This window comes from Peromyscus leucopus, chromosome 2 (genome assembly GCF_004664715.2).
Source record: "Peromyscus leucopus breed LL Stock chromosome 2, UCI_PerLeu_2.1, whole genome shotgun sequence".
Classification (NCBI taxonomy): Eukaryota; Metazoa; Chordata; class Mammalia; order Rodentia; family Cricetidae; genus Peromyscus; species Peromyscus leucopus.
The window spans coordinates 124373451-124385921 of record NC_051064.1 but is presented as its reverse complement, the minus strand read 5'-3'; the positions used below and the strand labels follow the sequence as shown (position 1 = coordinate 124385921).

The 12471-nt window shown below is 43.8% G+C and overlaps 1 protein-coding gene across 1 annotated transcript; it reads right to left on the bottom strand.

The window, feature by feature from the left end:
* Positions 1-4515: 4515 nt before the first annotated feature.
* LOC114681174 (MYC binding protein) lies at positions 4516-12271 on the bottom strand. The gene is made up of 5 exons (XM_028854512.2): positions 12025-12271; positions 11806-11878; positions 7209-7257; positions 6880-7009; positions 4516-5681 (listed from the first exon to the last, which is right to left on the bottom strand). The coding sequence occupies exons 1-5, from the start codon at positions 12106-12108 to the stop codon at positions 5637-5639; spliced, it is 381 nt and encodes a 126-aa protein (XP_028710345.1). The 5' UTR covers positions 12109-12271; the 3' UTR covers positions 4516-5636.
* Positions 12272-12471: the final 200 nt, after the last annotated feature.

The following is a 12471-nucleotide window of genomic DNA, read 5'->3' as shown; positions in this document are numbered from 1 at the left end:
GCCATGAGCACAGATGAACCGCTCCAGAAGTGGGTGAAGAAGTCCACAGGAGGTCGTGTATGAGCCAGTCCTGACCGATGATGCGGTTGGGATGTGCGAGAAAGTGTATCAAGTAGGAGCCCGGCAGAGACAGTTAGGAGTCCCAGTGATAACTTGCCCTACCTGGTAGCTGGAGCCGATAAGGAAAACAAATACAAGCGTGCTAAAACATCGTTATCTTTCTGCAAGCAGTTCGCTGATAGGATCCTGCTGTTTTTGTTCCCACCTAGTCAAAGTGCTCCTCCACTATCCCATCCAGCAACTGAGTACTGCATCAGCTTAGACTTCCTTGTGATTCGAGACCAGAGGAATTAGGAATAATGAAGGCAAATGCTTGCTGCCAAAGTAGGCTTCAGAAAGCCCTATGAGAATTTTCACGTCTCGGACTCCAGAAGCGGAAATTTGACAAAGTACGGCTCTGTACACTTAAAAGGAGATGGGGTAGGGGTTCTTGGTTTTATGTGATGACTGTGTTGTTTGCAGGGCGGTCTTCTGCCTATGCTAGGCTAATTGTACCACCACAGCCCTATCCCCTACTCAGAGAATGACTTGACTGTGAAGAAAAAAAGTAAGCTTGTGTAGGTCTGACACATTGGTTATACCTGATCTTAGAAGTTAAAAGCAGGACATATCTTCAGATTTCATCACAACTCACCTAAAAAGTTCCAACTCCATAGTATCTAATAGGCAGAATGCACTTAAATGTACATATCCCTCACTATGAGAGACTGCCTACAGGCCACCCTTAATCCCATGAACAGATTGGATGATGGTCAAGTTCCTTGCATGTGATCCTATACACACAACTCGCGTACTTTGTATCAGCTCTGCATTAATTATAATGCCCAGTACAAAGACATGATGTCTTAGCCAGGCATGGGCGATAGCACACACCTGTAAATCCTAGTACTTTAGAGACAGGTGCAAGACCCCCCAGTAAGTTTGAAGTCAGCTTGCTCTATCTACACATCACGTTCCTTGGCAGCCTGAGCTAGAAACTCTTTTTTTTAAGAAGTCATGGGGGAGAATGTAAAGTTGTTACACTGTATTGCTTAGAGTAAGGCAAGAATAAAGTCTACATATGCTCAGTACAATTTTCTCCCCAAAATTTCCAATCCAGTTGGCTGAATCCATGGATTCAGAGAACCAACTGTTTGCCAGAGGAAATCAAATTTAAGGGTAGCTGTGGTAAAAGTTTTAACAGTTTTAGGTGGGGTCTAGGAGTAGATAGAGATCAGAGGACAACCTCAGATATCTTATCTTTCACCTTGAGTTTGGGGACAAAGTTACTTCTTTGTTGTTTAGCACTGCATATGCAAAGCTAGCTAGCCTGCCAGTTTCTGGGCTGACTCCTGTCCACTTCTCATCTCACAACAGGAGCACTGGGATTACAGACACAAAGCTGCTCACTTTTACCTGAGTTCTGGGGATTCAGACTCAAGTCCTCACATTTATGTGACAAGTGCTTTACCCACTGAGCCATCTCCAAAGCTCTGTTCTGCTCAAATTTTTACTCTGGGCTGGAGAGATGGCTCAGTGGTTAAAAGCACTTGGTGCTCCTGCAGAGGACCTACATTCAGTCCCAGCACCCCTGTGATGGCTTCCAACCCTTCATAGCTCCAATGTTGAAATCCAATGCCCTCTTCTGCACTCCAAGAATACCAGGCATACACGTGATACACATACACACAAGCAGGCAAAACACTTAGACACATAAAAGAAAAATACATTTTTATGAAATTTCTTATTCCAAAGGTTGGGGATGTGGTTCAGTTGGTAGAATGCTTGCTTGGCTTTTCTGAAACCCTAGGTTCCATCCCAGCACTGCATACTCCAGACCTGGTAGCACCTGCCTGTGATCACAGCAGCAAGGAAGCAAGAGGACCAGAAAGTTGTTCCAGGTTATTCCCCGCTAGAGTATCAGTATCAAACAAGTTTCAGTCCAACAGTCACACTCCTCAAAGCCTTCTTTACAACGGCCCTTCTACTATTCAAGCAGTCCTCATTACACACTGTCTTCTCTGCTCCCTGCTCTCCTCGCTTCCTTCAGTCACTGCTTCTACAGTACTGTTCAGCAGGACATCAAGGGTAGAAACATTATGTCGGTACTGTTCAGGATAGCACCCGCTGACCATATAATGCTAGAAACGAGGCTGCAGGGATTGAGGAACTGAGTTTTTGTTTTGAGTTAACTGCCCCATGTAACTGGTGGCAACCATACTGAACAACTCAGCCATGCTTTCACATCCCTTCTCCCTATTGATCATTCTTCCTTAAAATGCATTCATGCTTGTCAGCATCCCTCAGATACCTGGTACCTACAGAGTAACCAGCAGGGCTTTCAGGCTCATTTAGCACCTGGACCTTTCTATTCCCAGATAGAAGTTTAAATGGTTCACATTAGTGATCACTAGAACTAGTATTTTGTCAGAAACCCTACTTGTATAACTACATTTTTTAAATCACTATATGACTTGGTGTCTTTAACTTTTTTGTTTGTGCTCAAAGATTATCAGGTTAAAATCTGTTCCAAAGTAGTCTACCAGCCAGTCTTTCCAATTCTGTGGTATTTACAGATGTGGCAACACTACAACTGATCTGTAGGTAGCCCTTTACAGCTTGCAAAGCACTTATACCCACCGTGTTTAATCTGATCCGAACAATAACCTTGTAGGGTAGGTAAGATGTGAAAGTATACATACATACATACACACACACACACACACACACACACACACACACACACACACACACACCCCTTTTGGGGGTGGAGTTGAGACAGGATCTTATGTAGCCAAGGCTAGCCTCTAACTGACTATGTAGTCAGAGATAACTTTCACATTCCTGACCCACTTGCCTCCAAGTGCTAGGATTATAGGTATGGACCATCATGTCTGTTCAGAATGTTTATATGCATTATGTGCACGCAGCTGTGCACACGTGGAAAAACACTCTTGGGAGTTGATTTTTCTGTTACTTTATGGGATCCAGGGAATGAACTGAGTTCTTCAGGCCCGTGCCCAAGCACCTCTACCCACTGTGCCATGTCTGTAGCCCCTAATCTTCATGTTGTAGATAAAGCAGCTGCCATTTCCACTTACATTTAGCATCATCTTGTATACAGTCTTCATTTAAGTCCTCGACGGAAATGATGGAAGCGGCTCAGGACTGCTTCTTGGAGAAGACCCCAGTTTAGTTCCCAGCACCCATGTCAGGTGCTCACCATGCCCGGTGACCTTGGAATCTGGTTTTCTTTTTTAGGACCTATTTATTTATGGTTATTTTGGTTTTCAAATCTGCATACTCTGTTTGTGAGTACATCTGCACGCCAGAAGAGGGCACTGGATTCCACTATAGATGGTTGTGAGCCACCATGTGGTTGCTAGGAATTGAACTCAAGACCTCTGGAAGAGCAGCCAGTACTCTTAACAGAGCCATTACTCCAGCCCCAAACTTTGAATTCCTAAATATCAGTGGTTGGCCCAGGACAGTTCCACCTACAAGTGGTAATCAAGCCCACAAGCTGCAACTAACATGCAAAAGGATGGTTCAAGAGACTGTCACAAACCAACTGACATAACATTAGACCAGGTGGTGCACACCTGTAATCCCAGCACTTGGGAAGCAGAGGCAGGAGGATCTTGAGTTTGAGGCTACCATCTGCTACATAGTAAGTTCCAGGCCAATTCCACCTACATATAGTTAGCCTGCTTTAGAATAAAAATAACAATAGTACCATGAGAGGTGGGGAGAAAAAAAGAGACTGCCAGAAAACAAAATGTAGTTGTCTGTATTAACAAAACGGCTGCTATACAAACTGCCTAAAGAAGCTAAGTCCTCTCCCTTCCAAATCCTCCTGAGGACCTCTTTTGCTATTCCTACAATTCTTAGCACATCCTAACCCACCTTGTAGTTGTTTACATATGTGTCTCCTAATAAATAAATCTTTACCACACCAGCACTTAGCCCAGTGCTATCCATCTAAAGGCACTCAAATCGGTAAACAGAGAATCAGTCCAGCTGAATGTTCTTCCACTAGTAGCTGGACCCCCTCCAGAAACAAACTTGTGACTGGAAGAAATGCAGACCATTGCCACACTCCTGCCAACATGACTGATTACAATGCCCTTGTGAATGGCTTGGTCAGAGTTTCCAGCAGGTGCCAGTGCCTCAGCTGGTTAAACCAGCTTTGATTGGATGTGTGCTGTGATCAAAATTTAAATACAGGCTCCCTAACAATACAGATAGAAGGCATGAAATAGAAGGACTTCAGTGTCTGTGAGTGAGGAAAGCAAGTGATCAACACACATCTGATTGTGAGTCTCCCCAGAGAGAGGAGAACGGGCCAGATGTAGTGGTGAATGCCTGTAATCCCAGCATTCAGAAGTTGGAGGCAAGAAGATCAGAACTTCAAGGCCAGCCTGGGGGTACATGAGACTGTCCCCTACCCAAAAAGAAAGAAGAGGACTACCAAAACAAGTGGTACTTTACCGTTTACAAATCTTTCATGTACATCATCTCATTTGACCTCACAACAACCCTGTGAGGTAGGCAGCACGTGTTCTCATGGTACAGATGAGGAAAGGGAACCGCCAAGCCATTAACTGACCTGCCCAGGGGTCTACAGTTAGCAACAACTTCATATAAATGTCAGTCTTTGGCCTAAAAATTTCAGCACCCACCTCCCCTCATATTTGCCCTACCTACTTCACAGGGATAATAAAGATAAAATTAATCTAAGGCTCAAAAAATACCTTTAAGAGGAAAAAAAGCACTATATAATTATATATTATAATCATCTGTGACATAATGGTTCATCCCTTTCCCATCCCAGTTTGTGCGTGAACCCAGAATTTTATATTATCTCTCTTCTGTGCTCAACTAAGGAACTAAGTAAGGCAGGGTAGGAGTGTAGTCCTGTTGGAAGCTATGTAAATTACAGTCCAGTAGCTGCAGCGTTAGCAAACTGAAAACAACACAGACTAATGTGCAACCAGGACGCACTACAGCACACAGCACAGCAAGGCAGCATTATCAGATGGGCATGAGTGCATAGAAAGAAAAGGTGGTGTCAGAGTTCATACTGGCACACACACAGTTATCTAAGGCAAAGTGGTGGCAAAGAAGAGTTACTTGTCCCATATTATATAAGGAGCAGAAGATGCATGGGAATCCATGCAGAAGCATCCTACATCACAGATCTGTCCACTGGGAATACACTGTCAAGAATGAGTGTGCCTACTATGCTCCAGTCCTCAACCAAGGAATAGCTCCATGCTAAATCTCCTAGCTAAAATACAACCAGTACCATCAATCCTAATTGGATAATAAATAAAATGTCTTTGAAGGTAAAAAGTTATGTGGCTCTTTAGCTTTTCTTCAAGATCTACTTTGGATTCTCCTGCTTTAAGACCCAAAGAAAGTTATATTGAGTTTTTATTGGTGATTCTATGTATATGTGTTTATAACATTAAAGTGTGATGAGTGGATTTAACATATTAAAAGTTTATAGCATCTTTTCAGGAAGATTATATACTATACAAGCTATTCAAGTGATACAAAACCAGTTTTCAGTGTCTTTTCAACTGAGAAGAATCCTATTCAGCACGCTTCTCCTCCTGAGGTGGCTCATACTGAGCAAGCTATGGGGCAAAGACAGAGGATTTAGATGAATTTTATTTAAATTGGGTAAAAAACTTAGTAACACAATGAAATTAGATATTATATTCAACTTTGTTATTGAGTCAATAATCAATTCCTGAACTTATCTTTCTTAAACCATTTGCTTACTTAAGATTGAGTACAATTAAAACTAACAAAATCCCTTTTTGTATAAACCTTTAGCAGCTAGACTTCAGTTTCAATTCATGACTGAACTGTTCAAATACTAGGTACATAACAGTCTATCTTTCCAAAACTGTCGTGCTGTGTAATATGGAACTGTTTTTAAAAAGCAGACGAAGAGTTATGTGATTTCTACTAGTATATTCAGTCAATGAAAAGTGACTTTAAAAGTACCAGAAGGGCCCTGGCAGGGTGCATGCCTTTAATCCCAGCACTAGGGAGGCAAAGGTAGGGGTTTCTGAGTTCGAATCAAGCCTGGTCTACACAGCGACTACAAAGAGTTTAGATAATCTCAGTCACTGCATTTTTTTTTTTTTTAAATAAAAGCTTGTGGTTCCTTACAAGAACACTGGACTTCATAAGGTATGACTTCTTTTAATTCACTGTCAGATTTGGAAAGTGCTTTGTGTAGTTCTGAATGTAATAAGCCTCAAAGACTATAAGTTGATGTTCAAGTTTATGGGAGTTTGAACAAAGGGAAAACTTCAGCTCTAGATATGATCAAGTCTGTCCTTATGAGCCTGGAGCAAGCATGCTTGAGACCGTGTGGGCTATGCACTGCCCTGTTCTAGGTACCCTTAACAAAGCAGTGGCCTAGGCTGACCTGAACTGCCTAAGAACCTTAAAATTATCCATGTACTTTAAGCAGTATTAGCCAGTATTCCCTACTTTTTATTAATGCAGGTTTTCAATTCCCTCTTCTTGACCACTCTTTGCTTATCCTATTTATTGTTGGTCTTGGGATTTTTCTAGATGAAGCTTAAGTTTGCTATGCATTTGATTCAAACTGATACTGTCCCTCCCTGATGCCCATTTAGTGAAGTTTTGGGGTTGTTTACTCTGGTTTTATCATGCTATAGATGGAATTCAGGACCTTTGCACATGCCAACAGATGCTCTACCACTGAGCTACATCCCTGGCCTGTAGTAAGGATTTGGTCAGATAATCATTAGAGACAAGATTGTTTTTTAATTTGAATTTCTTTTTTAAATTTACCTTTGCTTTCAGTTTTTTATTTTCTTCTACAGTAGCTTCATATTTCTCTTTCATTTCTGCCAATTCTAGGCGAAGCAGCTCTATTTCTGGGTTTTCCGGGGTAGCAGCTCCTAAGTGATGCTTTAAAAAACTAACATCAGTGTTAAGAATGTACTCACAGCAGAATGAGGCTGGGGGACAGTACCCACCACACCACCAAGGTGATCCAAGGTCATGTGAAGATTCAAAAGAACTTTTCAATAAACAAAAGTATTGAAAGCTTATTATATATTTGAATAAATTAAAATGTCAAAAATGTGGCCTTTTGACTTCAGAGATGAAAAGGATACTCCAGAGCACTGGTGGGCTTCTCTGGTTCTTCGTATAAGGCTACCAACACTGCAAAGAGAAAGAAAAGCAATGAAGTCTTCAGTGTAGATGGCTAATATTCTGAAACTCAGTAAATACTATCTGCCTGCTTGCTGTATGGCAAGCAGATTGCTAACACTGTCCATAGGATGGTGAATAATTCAGACAGTGTTCTTGCTTGCAACAAATTTACAGTCCATGGCAGAAGATAAGGAAGGCAGAGAGTATTGAACTGCAATGGTGGTTACTGAGTTTCGGAGTGAGACTGGAGAAATACTTAGCATCAGAGGCAGACCTGAGACCTAGAAAAATGGGAAAGCTCAGAGCACATATTGAAAACTAATGTGTCAAGTATGTTGTATGTAATGGTAATAAATGGAAAGGCATTCTAGGGTCAGACAATGGAAAACTGAGAACAGCTTAGTTGAACTCTGATCCTAAGGGCTACAAATATATTTCAACAATTTGAAAGCAAGGGGGTGGCACTCTTGAATTCTGTACGCAAGTCTGACTGAAGTGGGGCATGGAAAATGGCAGAACAATTAAGGAAGCTGGGTGTGCTGGCCCACGCCTGTAATCTCAGTACCGAGGAGGTGAGGCAGGGGGATAAGGAGTTGGAGGACATTCACTTGTAGAAAAGCAATGAGCTGCAGACCTGGGCTACAAAGAACCCTGTCTCAAAAAAACCAAAACAGTCTACTGTAATCTAACTAGAGAAATTTCAGTTCCATTCAGAATATTCAACAATTAAGTTTTATATATGACAGGCTAGACCAACCAAAAATGTTACCAGTAATCAACATGCTCAGATTGGCATTTAAAAATATGTGGCCTCAGCCGGGTGGTGGTGGCGCACGTCTTTAATCCCAGCACTCGGGAGGCAGAGCCAGGCGGATCTCTGTGAGTTCGAGGCCATCCTGGACTACAAAGTGAGTTCCAGGAAAAAGGCGCAAAGCTACACAGAGAAACCCTGTCTCGAAAAACCAAAAAAAAAAAAAAAAAAAAAAAATATGTGGCCTCATGTGAACACTGTCTCACTCATCTAGTGAACAAGCCCTCCTGGAATTCAATATTCAGATGGCAAGTTCTCCAAATTAGTGCTGAGGACCCTTTACAAAAATCCCCTGAGCTTGTAGATGCCTGAACCTGTGTGTAGTTGAGACAGCTAACCCAAGCTGGCCTCACACTCATGGCAATCCTCCTGCCTCAGTTCTCCCATACAGGTGTGTCACCACACCCAACTTTGGAAATCTGACAAAAGCAAAAACTACAACTGTCCAATGTGTCTAACTTTTAAATTAAGAAGTCCTGTTTTAAACCAATTTACATGTCCTTTATTAGAGTTTTAATAATTTAAATACAGTATGAAAAACAGCAAGTGAGCAATTACTTTTTTTTTTTTTTTTTTTTTGGTTTTTCGAGACAGGGTTTCTCCGCGTAGCTTTGCGCCTGTCCTGGAGCTCACTTGGTAGCCCAGGCTGGCCTCGAACTCACGGAGATCCGCCTGGCTCTGCCTCCCGAGTGCTGGGATTAAAGGCGTGCGCCACCACCGCCCGGCTGTGAGCAATTACTTTTAACTTACATCAAAATACATAACTTTTTGAGAAATCACATTTACGTCACCACTATCTGCCAATCATCTTTTATTATGTTGCGATACTCGAGGCCCTATTTATTACTTTTTTAATTATATACTCAAAAATGTTTCTTCCATTTACTTCCACTTATCTGTACTGAATCTTAACTTTTATTTACTTATTTTTAAAGACCACATCTCTTTACACAGCCCTAGCTGTCCTGGAACTATGTAAAATAGGATGGCCTTGAACTCAGAGTGCCTCTCTAAGTGCTGGGATTAAAGACAGGCACCACCAGGCCAGCTAGAATCTAAACTTTTATAGGTGTGACTATTGATGCTCTTGCCTTTTCCTTCCATTATTCTTCAGCTTCCAAATTCCTGTCAGTAGTGCATGCAAGGCTGATGCTACAAAGCGTTAAGTTTCTTGTGCTTTTCTATGGGATGATTGTACTTTCTATCTGAAGAGTATTCAATCAAATCATATTCCTTTTTGCTTTAGCAGCTAGATTTATTGTTATTAGTTACATATGGGGAGGGGAGTTGGTCAGAGGATAAATTTCAAGACACATTCTATACTCGCCTCCTACCAATGAGTTGCAGGAATCAAACTCAGATCCATCTGGCTTGGCAGCAAGCACCTTCACCTGTTGAGCCTTCCTGCTGGCCCCTAGCAGTCAGGTTATTTAAAGCCAGGTATTTTATAGGTTGATACTCTGCTCAAAATAACAAAATGCTACTCAGCCAGGCTGGCCTCAGACTCAAGCAGTCATCCTACTTCAGTCTATCAAGTACAATTAGAAATAACACAAGATGCCTTGGTCTTTTGCATGTTCCTTAAACCTTTTGGGGCAAGATCTCTCACTGAACCTGGAGCTTGCATTCTTGGCTTGTAGTCAATAAGCCTTGAAGCTCATCCTGTATCCGCTTCCCGCCTCCCAGCACTGAGATTACACACAGAGACCCTGTCTGACTTACTACATGAGGGCTGGGATCTGAACTCTGGTCCTGATGGTTGTGCACCAAGTGGTCTGAACTCCTGAACCATCCCTCCAGCCTAGCTCTAGTTTGCTTTTGTGAGTTTGGTCTTGTTATGTACCCCAGACAAGCAGTGAATGCAAGACCTGCCTTCCCTCACTGTAGCACTAAAAACATGTCACCATGCCTGGCTTCTTACACTGTTTTGACATTAAAAACCATTTTAAATCCTCTCTGAAATGTTTGCTGGATAGGAAAATGTAAATTTGTATAAAACATGTTTGAACCTTTAAAAATGAGTTCTAAATCATATTAGTAGATACTGTGTTGTCAGATGTTATTTAGGAGACTAGTTTACAAAGGTTGAAGGTGGGAGCATGCAGATGTTTCCCATCTCTTACACAGCCTGAAGGCTGCGCATCTTCTCCGTATTCAGTTATCTCTACCTGTCCTCCACCTGCCTGTTACTGCTTTTCTGTCCACTTGCTGCATTCGACCCCCACCCCACCCCCACACAGAATACCTGGGACCAGAAGTATTTCAGTGTTTATCTCCAGTCTGGAATATCTATACATACATAATGAAATATCTTGGGGATGAGATCCAAGCCTGAACATGAGATTCATTTACGTTCCATATGTGAACATGACAAGCAAATATTCCTCGGTTCCTGAATTTTGACTGACATAACTTAAACAGTCAGGTATGAGATTTTCCACATCAATGCTCAGTAAGTTATAGGCTTTGGAGCAATTTAGATTTCAAATTTTCAGATTAAGGATACTTATCTGGACTTTCTGTCCAAAGGTCTTCCCTCTACCACTCAATGTAAAGTGTCACATCTTTATCCCCTAGTCTTGCTATGGTTTAAGTCACACATTTACTACTAGCTGGCACTGTTTTAGTGTGTGTGTGTCTCTCTAACTAAGCTACTAGCTCCTGACAATGGGGACGTTTCCATAGCTGTATCCCTTGGTGCCCAGAACACAAGGCTGGAATAAGATCATTACTTGAAAGAAACAAACATGAGGGGGTTTTCCCAGAATTCCACGCATCTGTGACACTTCTGAGGCCACAAAGTACAATGGTTTCAGAGAGGAGTTCTTACTGTTTGCTCACGTTGACTTGCAAATATATAGGAAATTACTATCTGAGTCGAAAGTAGGCAGTAAGTAAACTTGTCAGCTCATCCGTGTGAGGGAATTAAAAGCCCTGTTTTCTGCTAAATTCTCCCAAAAGATAGAATTTCCCCTATCTTCTGTTTCCCTAAAAAGCAGATACAGTTTCCCAGACACTTCCCATTCTCAAAAGGACCAAAGTTTCAATTCCTGCCAGCAATTCCATTCTACTCCCTTGAAAACACCAGGCAATGTTGTTTTGAGTAACATGTAGCAGACATTCAATGTACTGTCAGGCTAGTATAGCTGTATTCTCTCTCTGAGGATCCTGTGGTTTCAGTCACCATTCTCTCTAACTTTAAACCCAGAAAGGAAGGGATACACTAACAGTAAACTTCCGTTTTTTTAAGGTAAACGATATAGTCATTTTTATGTGCTCTGGAGCTCTTCAAAATCTAATTCTGCTGTAATTATGAAATCTACACAAAATAGGAATTACTACAGGCTGAGGGAGTTGAAAAGCGACGGCCCAAATTGTCTATGAATCCCCAGCTTTGAAGACTAATAGTAACCCTCTTTCAAATTCGGTAATTTTCTTAGTTGCCTTTTGTCCGAAGGAAGATGTGTAAGATCCCGCACACTATGAGGCGGGAGTAATTGGGACCTCAAGGTCTCTTACTAACGTGTCCACTGCGGCTGCTCGGGAGAAAGCAACGGAAGTTGGAGAGACTTTGCAACAGCTGCAAGAGTTTCAGTCCCGGGCAGAGAGCGGCCACGGGGGCGAGGTGACGTCCCGCAACCGGCGTGCGCCCGACCCGCGGGACCCCAAGGCCTCACCGGTTCCCGGTAGGGCCCCACCTGGCCAGGAGCGCGCGAGCGCGGACAGCCGCCGTCCCCCCAGCTCACCTTTCGTCAGCGTGTCCAGCACTCCCGACTTCTCCAAGTACCTCCGGAACTGCTCGCGCTTCGAGTCGGCGGCCTGAGGAGATACGGCGGGTCAGGGACCGGAGCCCGGGGCCGGAGCAGGAAGACGGCGCGCCCCGCCGCCGCCCCCAAGCCCTGCACGTGCCCCAACTCCCACCCGGCGCCGCCCGCACGCCCCGAGCCACGCCGCGCCCCCCTCACTTTGTAATGGGCCATAGTGACAGCCACAGCGGCGTAGCTGGCGCCGGAGACACGGGCTGGCGGGCTCCAAGCCGCACTGCTCATGCGCGGAACGGCATGCGCGTCTGCGCACTGGGCGGGCACGGGCCGGGATAGCCGGGGTGTGGCCTGTTTTCATGGCGACCGGGACGCTGTGTATCCCTGTCTCCGCGGAGCCCAGGGAGACTGCGTGCGCCCGCCCTCCGCGGTTCCGGGCAGCCCCGCATCTTCCTCTTCCGGTCGCTGTGGAGACTCGGTTGCCTAGCAAGAGGCGAGGTTTCGGTAAATCCCGGCGAGCGTCCTGTGGAGTCCTGCGTGGTGTGGCCTGGAGTTAGCGGCTCTTGGCGGAGCTTCTCCCCACGAGGTAGTGGGCGCGCTCCTGATGTGTTTGGGCCTTGGAAGTGTTGGGGACTGGCCAACGCCGCGTTT